General features: G+C 36.4%; 2 protein-coding genes across 5 annotated transcripts in view; one reads left to right on the top strand and one right to left on the bottom strand.

The window, feature by feature from the left end:
* The window catches only part of RHOQ (ras homolog family member Q), a 40,581-nt gene extending 32,372 nt beyond the window's left edge, over window positions 1-8,209 (top strand). Inside the window, exons 3-5 of the mRNA XM_031007930.3 lie at window positions 1,202-1,366; window positions 1,676-1,771; window positions 6,026-8,209. Of these exons, the coding sequence (XP_030863790.1) occupies window positions 1,202-1,366; window positions 1,676-1,771; window positions 6,026-6,181 (417 nt within the window). The 3' untranslated portion in view covers window positions 6,182-8,209. The remainder of the gene's footprint in view (window positions 1-1,201; window positions 1,367-1,675; window positions 1,772-6,025) is intronic.
* The window catches only part of PIGF (phosphatidylinositol glycan anchor biosynthesis class F), a 35,813-nt gene continuing 27,537 nt past the window's right edge, over window positions 6,385-14,660 (bottom strand). For 3 of the 4 annotated variants that reach the window (XM_004029177.5, XM_019021108.4, XM_063695903.1), the window contains exon 6: window positions 6,385-6,689. In XM_004029177.5, coding sequence (XP_004029226.1) covers window positions 6,576-6,689 — 114 coding nt within the window. In that variant the 3' untranslated portion in view covers window positions 6,385-6,575. Of the gene's footprint in view, window positions 13,209-14,660 lie in introns of all 4 variants that reach the window. The other variant, XM_055377830.2, reaches the window with a different exon arrangement.

The raw sequence follows: 14,660 nt of genomic DNA, 5'->3' as shown, positions 1-14,660 counted from the left end.
ATATTCCCTTAGTTCCACATTTGTGTAGTTCTGTAGTGAAACGAGTCATTTAAGAGGGGAGGTGGCCCAGGCTAAAAATAAAGTTTCTTTGAAACCAGATGAGAGTCTAGCTATGCCAAAAATGGAATCCGGACTCTGTTCACTCGCGAGAATGTAAATAAGTAGAATTTTGTGTCACATAAAATAGTCTATGCAAAAAAGGATATTCACTGCCTTTTGTGATAGAGACTAAAATAACCATCAGGAGTATAGCTCTTCTGGGGACTCTGAAGCAACAGTGTAAAATGATATGGTAGTCTAACGTATTCTGATTTAGAAAGATGTCCAAGACAAAGAAAGTGCAGAACAACAAGTACTGCATGATTTCATTTTATGTACAGATGTATGAATATGTGCAGTTACTGGTATATTCATGCATAGAAAAAGAACTGGAAGAATAAACATGAAAATATTAAGTAGAGGGAATGAAAGTTGGAGAGTAAAGGAGGATTTTGGTGGGTTTACTGTGTATGTTTCTCTTTAAATTTTCACACACACACACACACACACACACAATTAATAAAACTATAGAAACAAGGAAAGCAAAGCTTGAAGGTCTCAGTGAAGCTGTATAGTGGTTAAGAGTATAGACTCTGGAGTAAAAACTGCCAGGATTTGAATCTCAGCTCCTTGACTTACTGGCTACACATCCTTACGCAAGTAACTTAACTTCTGTGCTTCAGTTTACTCAAATGAAAGTCAGGATTAAGGGTACTTGTGTCATATTGTTGTTACAAGGATTAAATAAGTAATCCATGAGAGAGCATATAGACTAGTGCCTGACACATAGTAAATATTTAGTATGTATTAATTATTATAAATTATAATACTTAGGCAATGTCTAGCTATATTCAATTCTTTGTGCAAACTTTTTAGTTAAAAATGTTTTTAGTGACAGCGTTAGTGATCATAATGTATTTTTCCAAAGTTTTCATTGTCATTGTTAATGATATTGTCATTTTTTTTTTTTTACCTCATGGGTGTTCAGAACTTCACAAAGAAGAATAACAAAAACAGAGTTACCTGATTTTACTTAGAGTGCCATACATTCCACTAGTGGAGTACTCCTGAATTTGCATCTTTGACCATGTAATCTAATGTACATATTACTAGTAAACGATAGAAATGTAAATACATAATGAGGCTTTTCTTTGTTCCTCAGGAAGACTATGACCGTCTGAGGCCTTTATCTTACCCAATGACTGATGTCTTCCTTATATGCTTCTCGGTGGTAAATCCAGCCTCATTTCAAAATGTGAAAGAGGAGTGGGTACCGGAACTTAAGGAATATGCACCAAATGTACCCTTTTTATTAATAGGAACTCAGGTATGTCTGGTTTGATTTTCTGCATTTTAGAATAAGCTCTTTGGCCTGTCGTAGAGGCTGCTCTCAGACAAACAGTCCCAAAGCTGAGCAAATGATGTAAGTGTTTAATCTCAGCTGCAAGTTAATGAGTTCTATCATATTTTTGGAAAAAATTGTGCCAAAAGAAAGCAATTATATTCCTGGTTTTTTAAAATTAAGTTCTTTTGTTTAATCTTTTTTTGGTATGTGGGAATTAAGTGGGATTACATGCTTTGATTTTTCTTTAAAGATTTGTAATATTATGGGACATTATTGACCTTTCTTAATTAGATTGATCTCCGAGATGACCCCAAAACTTTAGCAAGACTGAATGATATGAAAGAAAAACCTATATGTGTGGAACAAGGACAGAAACTAGCAAAAGAGGTAATGGAACACTTACAGAATTTAAGCATGAATGTAAAAGATGCTAAGATAACAATAGAAGCTAATTTTATTGTGTATTTACTGTGTGCCAGGCGGAGTGCTTTACATGCATTATCTCATTTAATCCTTGCATGAACTCAGTGAGGTAGGTCTGTTTCCCCTGTTACACAGAAGAGACAGTGGAGGCTTGGAGATGTCAGATAATTCGCCCAAGATCCTGCAGGTAATAAATGGCAGAGTTGGGTTTCAGTCCAAAGCCTGACTCCTGGGCCGAGGCTCTTACACCTTTGCTACATTGCCAGTGATATTTTCCTAAAAAGTCACATATGGAAAAAAGCATCGGAAATACGTGTCACTACTTTCAACCCTTCTTCATTACTTAAACAGTTGCACTGTGCCAAATCAGCTCTGTCTTAAGACTCATTGAGTTAGACAGTGGAGCCACCTAGGATGACAGTTTAAATTTGTGGTTAAAACCAAAAAATGATGACTAGGTTTGAAAAGAAATGTGTTGAAATTTCTCCAATCTTTTTATGAAAAGAGGATAGAAAATACAAAAATTCTAAAAATATATATAACAGTGATGCATGCAATACCTTGTAGCTTATCTTCCTTCGTGCCCCAAAGCTAGGTTTACTTTTTCCCCTTTTTTCCCATTTGGCCTTAACATTATTGGATTCTATTTTTTAAATGTTGTGATTTCAATAGGACTTTTGTGGAAACAGAATCCATATATGGTCTTTTTTTTTTTTTTTTTTTTTTTTGAGACGGAGTCCCACTCTGTGGCCCAGGTTGGAGTGCAGTGACGGGATCTCAGCTCACTGCAAGCTCTGCCTCCCGTGTTCATGCCATTCTCCTGCCTCAGCCTCCCAAGTAGCTGGGACTACAGGTGCCTGCCACCACACCCGGCTATTTTTTTTTTGCATTTTTAGTGGAGACGGGGTTTTACCATGTTAGCCAGGATGGTCTGGATCTCCTGGCCTCATGATCTGCCCGCCTCATCCTCCCAAAGTGCTAGGATTACAGGCATGAGCCACCGCGCCCGGCCCATATATAGTCTTCTAAAATGTAGTATCAGGAGGCAAAAGAAAGTAAGAAAACTTTCTGGAGGACAGTTTTTCCTAAAGCAAAAAATGAATGGCTTTACTAACAAATCACTTCAGAAATTCCATGTATTCAGTTTTGTAATCTTGGGGAGAGAAGGAATTTCTAAATGTCATAAAGATAAAAGCCATAAATGAAAATATTAATGATTTAACTGCATAAAAACTTAATACCACATCAAATGCCAGAAATAAAATGAAAAGTCATATAACCTGAGATGGATGGCAGAAAAATGGGTTAACATCCTTAGTATACAGGAACCTCTTGCATATGAGTTAATCAGAAGAAGCCACAGATTCCAATAGAAAAATGGGCTAACAATGAAAAATTCACCCCCCAAAATGCAGATTGCCATTGAAGATAGGAAATATGTTCAAACTTATTAGTAGTCAAATGTAAGCTCAATTTGCACCTATAGAATTGGCAAAAAATGAGAAATTAATTATAATACCCGTGTAGTAAAATGGACACTCTGTTGTACTATTGGTCATTGAATCAAAGCAGTCTTGACAGTATGCAAAATCCTTAAAATCATGGACACTTTTGATCAAGCAATTCCATATGTAAGAGTTTATCCTAAGCAAATCATTAGGATGTTGGTCAAAGGGTACAGTGTTAGGAGGAATACATTTTTTGAGATAACACTGCACAACATGGTAACTACAGTTAATAATGGTGGTGCTGGGCACGGTGGCTCACACCTGTAATCCCCGCACCTTGGAAGGCTGAGGTGGGTGGATCGTTTGAGCCCAGGAATTCGAGACCAGCCTGGGCAACATGGTGAAACCCCATCTCTACCAAAAAAAAAAAAAAAAAAAAAAAAAATTAGCTGAGCATGGTGGTGCATACCTGTAGTCCCAGCTACTTGGGGGGCTGAGGAAGGAGGATCACTTGAGCCCAGGAGGTGGAGGTTGCAGTGAGCCGAGATAGTGCCATTGCACTCCAGCCTGGATGACAGAGTGAGACCCTGTCTCAAAATAAATAAATAAATAAATAATGGTGGACTGCATATTTCAAAATTGCTAAAAGAGTAAATTTTAAATGTTCTCACCACACAAAATGATAAGTATTTAAGGTGATAGATGTTAATTATGTTGATTTAATCATTTCACTTGTGTGTGTATATATATATATAGAGAGAGAAAATATTGCTTTGTGCCTTATATAAAATTATAATTTGTCCATTTATAATATTTAATAAAAGTAAATTATTAGGGACGTACTTAGAGCTACAAAGATGCTGAATTGTTTATAATGGCAAAAATTCCCTGCATCTATTAAAACTTCATACTATCTGTTAAGATTTCATATTTATTATGTAGCTAAAGGGAAAAAAGTAGTTGCAAAACAGTAAGATCTCATTTCTAGACTCATCAGCATTTGGCACAGTTGCGTCCTTCCTGAAACTTTCTTCAGTTGGACTCTCTTGGTTTTTCTCCCCTCTCATTGGACTCTGCTCCATCTCTTTACCTCCTTGGTCCCTGGTTGGAGGGCCCCAGTGATGAGCACTCAGCTTTGTGGATGTCTTCTTCTATAGCTACACTCCCTAGGCCTAAATGAGCTTCTGTCAGTCTTGTAGCTTGCACAGTCTACAACCAAAGATTCCTAGATTTCCATCTCCGGCCTGGACCTTTTTCCTAAATTCTCAATTTGGTTATCCAGCTGTTTACTCAACAAGTCCATCTACGTGGCTGAGTATCTCAAAATTAACATGTCTAAGATAACGATTCTTCTTTTACCCTCCAAGCCTGTCCTCCCAGTTACTCAGGTCAGAAGCCCTCAGCTGGGTGCAGTGGCTCACACCTGTAATCCCAGCACTTTGGGAGCCCGAGGCGGGCAGAATCACCTGAGGTTGGGAGTTGGAGACCACCCTGACCAACATGGAGAAACCCCATCTCTACTAATACAAAATTAGCTGGGCATGGTGGCACATGCCTGTAATCCCAGCTAGTCAGGAAGCTGAGGCAGAACCACTTGAACCCAGAAGGCAGAGGTTGTGATGAGCCAAGATCGAACCATTGTACTCTAGCCTGGGCAACAAGAGTGAAACTGTCTCAAAAAAAAAAAAAAAAAAAAAAAAAAGCCCTGAAGTCATACTTGACCTTGCTCTTTCTCTCATACCACACATCTAGCCTTCGGCACAACATACCTTCAGAACATATCCAGAATCCAGACACTTTTTTCTAACTCTTCCCTCTATCACCTGGTTCAGACCTCCTCCATCTCTGGCCTGCTTTACTGGAATAGCTTCCAACACCTTTCTGCTTCTGTCTATGCCCCATGGTCATCTGTTCTCAACACAGCAGCCAGAGTAAGTCTTAAAAATGTAAGCGCAATCATGTCACTGCTCTGCTCAGAATCCTCCAGTGGGTCCCCAGCTCAGACTAAACGCCAAAGTCCGCACAGTGGCCTACAAGCCTCTGTTCCCTCTCTGCCTTACTCATTGTTCCCCAGGCCTCCTGGTCTCCTTTGCTGTTCCCTCAAAGTTCTACCTGAGAACCTTTGTACTTTTGTTGCTCCCTCTGCCTGGAATGTTCTTCCCTATGGACATGATTCATTCTTTCACTCTTTTCTGGTCTCTGCTCAAATACCACATCCTCAGTGTGATCCTGTTCCTTGACTGCTCCAGGCATGCTCCTGCATCAGGATCTATCTGCCTGGAGCTCTTCCCCTAGGTATCCCTCACTGCTCAAACTTCCCCATTGAGAAGCCTCCCCGGACCCCCACTACCATTGTCCTCAGCGCTCCCCGCCTCCCTCACTCTGCTTTTTCCCCACAGCATTTGCAACCATCTGCTCTGTATTCCCTCCCCTGTGCCTCTTACCCAGCAGATGTCAGCACATGTGGACGCCACACAGCAGGGACTCTGCTCTTTCGTTCAGTTCACTGACATATCCCCAGGACCTAAACAGTGCTTGACATATAGTAGATACCCAGTAAATATGTGGTGAGTGAAATAATTTTTCATAGAAAGTCTGGAAGGGCATATACTAGTATTTTAAAATCCCCTCTGGGGTTATGAACATGGATGATGAATATATTCTTTTTGCATAGCTGTATTTTATAATTTTCTTTATAATGATGTGTTTATGTCATGCCAATTGTATAAACATGATTTTATATATTTGTGATTTTTTTTCTCCCTCCCAGATAGGAGCATGCTGCTATGTGGAATGTTCAGCTTTAACCCAGAAGGGATTGAAGACTGTTTTTGATGAGGCTATCATAGCCATTTTAACTCCAAAGAAACACACTGTAAAAAAAAGAATAGGATCAAGATGTATAAACTGTTGTTTAATTACGTGAGAAACATCTTCAGTGGCCAAGGAAACTGTCCATTTCTCTCAGAAAGCAAATGAAATGCTACAGCTATACCCAGACCTTTTATAGGTAATGAAGCAGTTCAAAACTTGAAAGAAAACAAAACCTGTCCTCAGAATTCTATAAAGTGTATTAAGAATGTTCCTTAAAGGTTTAAGAAGCAGTAAGCAGCATCTGAAGCCACAATCTATTATAAATACTTTATTTCAACTAGAAGGTACAATCTCTCAGGGGTTTCATAGTTTAAAAAGCTACAATCACATCATGTTGTAACTACATAAAAAACAGAGCTGTAAATGGAACTGCTTGGCTTTGACCATACACATTTCTGCACAGCCCTTACAGAATCTGCACAAAGAAATATCTCCCTTTGCTCCAGTTAATTGTTCTTGTATGTAAGTTGCTTTCTATTCCAGTATATCCAGAGTGGTGAAATAACAAGGCCAGCCACGTAGCCAAAGGTCGCTCCAAGCGTACAGGAGATGGGCCATACCTGAGGAGAGAATGTATGAGATCAAAAAAGAACAAATGTTTTATTATTACTTGAGCACAAGTGTAACCTAAATATTTCTATATTAAAGCTTAATGTGCTTTCTTAAAGAATGCCAAAAGTGTAATAAGGTCATAACTGCATTTATCATGAACACTAAAAATGTACACATTTTAGTTAATGTGCATTAAACTGTAACAAGGCTTCTGGCAATTGTAGATTTAGTTTGACGCTCCCCAAAGTGCATGAGACACATGCTAAAATTACAAATTAAAATTTTGGGTCAGACTTTGCCATAATGATGGACTCAATTTAGCTCTCTGAACTAGTTGGTAATTTTTTTTTTTAATTCCCACTTTGGCTGTGTACATCAAATGAAATGAGAAGTGTGTATGCTGACCAAACCACAAGAAAATTTCTTTAAGTTGTGTTAAAGAGGAAAGACCTAGAATCCAAGCATGTTACATGAAAATTGTAACAGAGCAGCTGCTTCCACCTTTCAGATATAGATGTTGGAACCACAGCAGAAGTTATAGAGCAACAACTTATATGCACACCTAGAATGTAAGTTAAACAAAATACCGGCTTCCAGAGACCCCTTTTCTCCAGCCATATTACATCAGGCTAGAAGTAATTAATGTTGATTTATTTCATCTACAAGCAGTTGGTCCCTAAGTGAAAGGCTCTGCTTAAAAAAAAAAAAAAAAAAAAAAAAAAGTTGGAGAAAAATTTTCACGTTCTTCTGTGAAGCTTATTTGGTACACTGGAGCCTTTCTAATCTTTCTCTGGGGGGAACAGGCCACAGAACTGTGTTAGAGGTGAACCATCTTAATTACTAGTTCTATTACCTAATTCAGCTTCCTTGTTTGGTCTGCTGTGGATCTGCCTTATTGCATATGCCATGCATCAGATAATGGTGTTAGACAAAGCTTCATTGTGAACAACCTAATGCATTTTAGAGAAACAATCTCATCTACACATTTTTTCTAGCCTTTCCTACATTTAAACTTGCTGTTGCCTAAATTATAATTTTTTAAATGTCTTTGGTGGGCTTCTGTTAATTCACATGACTTGAGCTTATAGCTATGTCTACTGCACAGATTGGGTAATGGAACACTAAACTTTTATACTTGAAAATGACAGCCTTAAATGCTCATATCAGTCACAAATCTAGGATGTACTGTCTTGTTGTATGTGAGCTTTGTAGAGATTTTTAAAAATATAAGCATCACCTTCCCATTGAAGAGTGGAGAGAGTCTACTGGATGACTGGCCAGGAACTTTCTCTCTGAATCGGACATTTGGATGTCTTCTTTCTTCCAAGAAATGGTGGTTCACATTAAAGTATCATGGCCTTATGTATGCTCAAATGGAATCTTATGTAACTTTCTTATTTAATTTTGGTCTGCTATTTTTAGATAAAATTGAAAGGAATTGTATAAATCAATTAACATATTAGCTAAGTTGTCCAACACATGGTATAAACGAATTACAACAGTAAACTATTATACATTTCCAACTTGCCTTTGGGGATTTATGAGGATTTTTTTTGGGGGGGGAGGGGGCTCCAATTCATCTCTCTGAAACCCTTCACACTTGGTTTACTAATTCAAAGTTAAAAGTCTAGAATTTGCCCTGCCCTAACAGAAACAGATTAGGAATTTGTCGACACAAACTGGTGTCACCTGTTTCTTGACTGGGATTTGGTTTCCTCATTATAAATATGGGAGGTAGAACAGAGATCTCCAACGTCTCTCCCATTTATCACAATAATTTTCTTATTCACAGTAATCATTGTTGGATGTTACCTTTTCAGTTTCACATTCTCAAGATGGTAAAAATCATGTATATAGATTATCAGAACTCTAAGCAAAGATGACTGTCACGTCTGAAGCTGAGGTGCCTTAGGTACTCTACTGACCTTGATGGGTTTGGAGTTCCCCATTGCTTATCAAGAGCTTTTTAATTGCTTTGGTTCTTTAGTCTTTCTTTTTGCAAAAATCCTTCCTGTCACTTTAACTAAAAACCAAAGATTTGTTTTCTATTGATAAGCAGACTAGAGAAAAACTGCCTTATTTTCAGAAGCATGTCTTCATTCAAAGCTTAGTCTTCAATAGAAATTCAGACTAATCACTGAAATGACTATTTCAAACTAGTGAAGTATCTGGGAAATAAACTGCTTCAAAAATATTTTACTGACATGAATTTTGCTAGTGAATACAAATACACTGCCTCAAATAAGGCCATGTATGAAGGAACTTACAAGATATTTGAGTTAATCAGTGTTTGCATATAGAGAATTAGTTCTAAAGTTCTTACAAATAAATTTAGGGGCTCCCTGAAATTTTATTTAATACTTTGCTAACTTACACTCTTGTTTTATCTCCACAGGTACATTTTAGGTTAGCTCATGGTGAATTCTATTTACAATAAGTGGAGCTTACATTAATGGGTTTTGTTATGAATTATCTTAGTGACTTTAGACACTGTTTCCATTTGATTTTTAACTATTTAAAATACCAAATTAAATACCAGTTTGTTGGTTGTTACTTTTAAATGATTGTTACTTTAACAGTGTCCCTTCTTAACACATGGGGTTACAAATAAAATACTATGCATAGTTTACTATCTACGTAAAGCACTGAACTTTTTACCTTAGTAGTTTTCATTTATTACCCTATGTAAACATTTAGGATAATAATCTTTCCTCTATTTATGCTGAGAGTCTACTAATCATTGGCAAAGTATGAGTCCCTATACTCTGCTAAAAAAAGCTCACCGTTAAAGTATAGGGAGAATAGTAATCCCTCATGAATCCCAGCTAGATTCCAATTTGGGTTACTAAATTGTATTTTAATCATTTTGTAATTTCAGTATGGCTCTTTGTTCTCAAACACATACATACCACCACGCACATTCTTTAAACAGCTGCCACACCTCACCTCCAACAGAATGCCAAAAATGAAATGTTAAAAAATTTTGTCTAATGAAGGGTTACGGCTTGGAACACTTGGTTATTCATGTTATGTAAATCAAGAAGTGCATGCCATCAGCAAATTAAAATGTGGACTGGCTTTGAAGACTGTTAATGATGGGTCAGGCTTTGTACTTACAAGAGTACCTCCTTGGCTTTCCTGAAATAAGCATTTCTTAATCGTAACCCTGTCATTTTTTTAAAAGAGAATTTCTTTAAGGGCAGTTTTCATGATTTTTGAAGATCAAAATAGATTATCAAAATAGGGAACAGCAAAAGGAGGGAGGCTGCCCACTAAGAACTATTCCTCAAGCAAGTTTCCTACTGATTTTCTTATAATTATTCTAAAAATTTTTAAACTACACTATGGCAACAGAATTCATTTGTAAATCCTAGCTTAATCAGGTATTTTCATAATTAGATCCTAAGGTTTTCCTTTAAAACTATTTCCTTATCTCACATACAGACATGTTTCTATTCAACGTTCTTCCTGCCACAAATAGGATTTTTTTAAGAAGTGATATCTAATAAATACATAATTCAGCTGCACTGCTATAAAGATTTCTCCAAATTATGGTAATCTGAGATGGCTTTATATAATTATTTTGTTTAAAGAAAATAGGAAACTTAGAACAAAGACATTCATGTAAAGGAAGTCATTCACAAGTGTTTGCCACCAAAATGACAGGGGCCCAAGCACTGGAGGCCAGCCTGGGCAAGACAGTGAGAGTTTTTTATAAATTTACATTTTTTTTAGCCAGTAAATAGAAGAAACAACCTATGGTGTATAATCAAATATATTACAACTCAAGTGGGTAAAATTATTAAAATTACCAGGAAGAAGAAAAATCTAATTAAAAAATAAGTGGTACATCAGATGTTAAGTGACCTTAGCTCATTTTAACATCTGAGCCTCAGTTTCCCCTACAGAACAGGGACAGAAGTACCTACTATACTTAAAATGCAGGGCTGAAGTAATCTCTTAAAATTTGTCATGAAAGTTATAAAGTACCACGTACCAGTATTCTGTATATTACATGTTTTAACTTGAAAAAATTAAACTTACACAAACAGTATTTCTTTGGTCACTGACACTACTATGTAATAAGTAGAACCGGCAGTTTAGAACGAATAGTTCATGAGTAATATGTTACACTGTGTGGTAGGAAGTGGTAGGAACTATTCTTTACCCTTGCAAAGCAATCATCTTTTTTTTTTTTTGAGACGGAGTCTCGCTCTGTCGCCCAGGCTGGAGTGCAGTGGCACAATCTCGGCTCACTGCAAGCTCCGCCTCCCAGGTTCACGCTATTCTCCTGCCTCAGCCTCCCGAGTAGCTGGGACTACAGGTGCCTGCCACCACGTCCAGCTAATTTTTTTGTATTTTTAGTAGAGACAGGGTTTCAATGTGTTAGCCAGGATGGTCTCGATCTCCTGACCTCGTGATCCGCCTGCCTCAGCCTCCCAAAGTGCTGGGATTACAGGCGTGAGCCACCGCGCCCAGCCATAAAGCAATCATCTTTAATACATGCTTTTCTTCATGTGAAATGTCTGTTACAAGAGCAAATTCAGGAGCTGTACAACATACTGGCATTACGTTAACCATCTGTATCCTTACCTCAGAAGGAGGAATGCTGCTAGCTGTCATTTTTCATAAATTTGAAGAAACAAAATTTTAAGTACAGATAGTGGTTTTAAACTAATCATTGGTAGGCATTTGTGTTAATTTTTAAAGGCTCATATGAATGACTCCATTCATTCGAAACTATTTGTTGAGCCCCTACCTTAACCCAGCAGTTAAAGGTGTAAGCTAAGATTAAATTATTTAATTTTGGATACATTTTAGTATAAATTCTTAAAAATGTGTTCCAATATAATAAATATTACTTATAATTTTGGGGGAGATTTACACTGTCACAGATAACATGGAGAAACTGACCTATCTGCAAATCAGAACACCTACAGACATTTAGAACAACTCACAACCATTATGATTACTGTCTCTCTCGAGATAAAAAGGAAGATAAAATCCAGTTCTCAATCTCTCATGAGCTACTTTTCAATATGTTTGTTTTGTTAATTGTGCTTATCACAAATTTGCATTTGCATGACTGAGAGAGTTCATCTTTCAAAGCCTGCTGACCTACTGGTTATAAATAATCATTTATATTCTCCTCCAAAATTGGTCTTGAACAGTATGTTTTTCCAGATATTCCTAAAGTAAATGTTATTGTCTGATACAGGAATAGATGCACAAATGAATCTACTCATTGGGATACATTTCTCTAGTTAAAAATCTACACTCATCCATGTTACACTCTCCTGTGACTAAGAATACTACTTTAGGAAGAGTTATTTGCGAAGGGGTGTGTAGTTCCTGGTCTGGAATTCTTGTCAAAATGACACTAAAAGGTCCTGGTCACAACTCATGCAAACGAGTTAACTTGGCCACCATTATTCTCTCTCACATGAAAGTCCTGTTAGCAGAGCATTATCAACATGATTACCCTACAGTGAACACGCCTTTTCAATCCAAAACCATTTCATGCCAGTTCAATGTTAACACATTTTTCTCATGGTTGAAACATACAAACCATATTCATATAAATGAGTATTTTATTTTGGTCTAAAACACAGTATCATCCCTTTGGTAATGGAAATACCAATTAACGTAAAAACCTGCAGCTCTTCAATCAAATCCATAATCTTAGTTTTAATCTCCCTCCAGCATTTTGCAGTAATTCATGTAGTTATAATCCTATGATTCCTAGTTTCAACTTATGAAATAATTATCTGTGGCATCTGTGACTTTAGGAAATGAATATACATATTTCACAAATACTAAATTTCTAACGTGGTAAAACTGAAAAAAAAAACCCAAAACGTTTTTAAATACAACAATGCCTCATTTATCTGGTGTCTGATGGGAAAAAGTACAAATATTTTAAAACAACTTTAAATTGTTTCAAAGACAATCTCAGGTGTCTAAAATTCAAAATCTCCGAATTCAGTTATTTAAAATACTTTATATCAATTTTCCTTTTTACCTTCGTAAGAAATAAGCATCCTAGCAGAGACTTGATTATTTGGTTCAAATCTTTTTAAAGATCGTAGCACTGAAGTCCATAGTTTAAAGGCATGTGTGGATTTGTTAGGGACAAAAGCATTGCATATTAGCTTTAAATATTCTCCTACAAATAAATCACGGCCTAAAATACAGACACTACCACAATGGTCAAGGCATTTAATGAAAACAATGTGGGGAAAGAAATGAAATATAATAAGTACTTTAGCTATTCCAAAGAGACCTAAGCTATGACCATTTTTTAAAAAGAAAAGCCATGTTTTAGTCTCCAGCAATGAAAAGAATCATGGTGTAGTGGGGCTCTCATGTGAATCTTAAGTCTCCCTCTTCCCACCTGAGTAATGCTAAGCAAGATGTGTACTCCTCCCCTCTCACACTTGGACTTTCTAGTGTATACAATGGGAGTAAAACCTACCTTGCACTACGGTTGTCAGGATTAAGTTAGTCATTTCACAGTACCAAGACCCCTGCAGGGTACATGGAGAGATCTATAAGTGCTACGTTTTCTTTCTACTGTCATCTCAAATGTCATCGACAGGATTGAAAATTATGTGAAATCCAAATACCCTAAATTGGCATAACTAAATACCAGAGAAATAGATAAATTAACAGTCCACTCTACCAACTGAAAGACTGCTGGGCAGAAAAAATAAAACAACGAACTGAGACAATTAACATATTCTCTAATATATGAGAACTCAAATAAATAATGGAATTTGCATTTTTTGAAGGCTAAAAATATAGTCATTAAACTATGTCTTTTCTAGGTCACAAATGCCTGTAACATTAATTAAGTAATAACCATGTGTCAGGTGCTGAGCTAGGTATTTTAGAGGGATTTTATTATTTCATCCTCACTAGCAAGTGACAAAGCCAGGATTTCAACCCAGTAATCTGATGCCAGAACTCCTAATCATCATGTTACCTGCCTACCCATTAATAAAACATGTGAGTTTAAAAACCTCATGGTCAATTTCCTGTGCTCAGAATAACCAACAATATTTCTTAACCTTCCACTAATTTTTTATAACATGAAATACTAGCCATGTTTTGATAAGACATTTTCCAGATGAAAAACCTCATAGCTACATATTCTATGAAATAGTTACAGCATATTAAATCTAAGTCACAGTTCAAATCTAAATTATTAAATAATTAAATTCCAGCCCTGGGTGTATTTAAGTATCTGTTGTACTTACTTACACAGAACATATGCTATGCATACAGTAATAACAACAAATACTTATTGATTAGCTATTTAGTTACAGCAGATAAAGAATCAAATTATAAAATACAAAGGTTTTCTGTAGTCCAAATATTTATTTTGTCAGCAACTATAAGCTTTCTCTAGAAGTTGAAAAAGCCTATCTGGATTATGGGAAATTCAAATATTTGTTTTCTTGCTGAGATATTAAGGCAAATAAGGTAGAGGCAAGAAGATGACTTTCAAATATTAAAACAACAACAAAGATGACCAACAGTATAATGGGTAGCTACCCTACCATATTCTCTTTAACCACATCCCTTTGCTGCCTTCTACAAAAGAAAGGCTTCCTCCAACTATAAAGATGCCTAATCTTTCCTCACTTGCCATTATTTAAAATCACTTAAGATTTATATTAAGTTAAAAAACTTTTTCATTGAGATCACATATTTTCAGTGGGCCTTTCCAGTCATTTAATGAAGAAATTATTTTAAACATAAAAATATGCTTGAAACAGCTCATTACAGAATCCACATCACTATAATCTTATGCTTGGCCTCAGGAATGTTATACAATGATTTGAGTTCAAAGTAAAGAAAACTGAATTAAAACATGTAGTAGATTTTGTGGGGTTTTGTGTGTGTGTGCATGTGTGTGTTTTTAAAGGTACAATTGCTTAACCAGATATTCCTGTTTCTCTGACTGGAATATAAAT

This window comes from Gorilla gorilla, chromosome 12, assembly GCF_029281585.2.
Source record: "Gorilla gorilla gorilla isolate KB3781 chromosome 12, NHGRI_mGorGor1-v2.1_pri, whole genome shotgun sequence".
In the NCBI taxonomy this organism is placed as follows: Eukaryota; Metazoa; Chordata; class Mammalia; order Primates; family Hominidae; genus Gorilla; species Gorilla gorilla.
The sequence above is the reverse complement of the archived record's forward strand: the minus strand, read 5'-3'. Positions and strand labels throughout refer to the sequence as shown.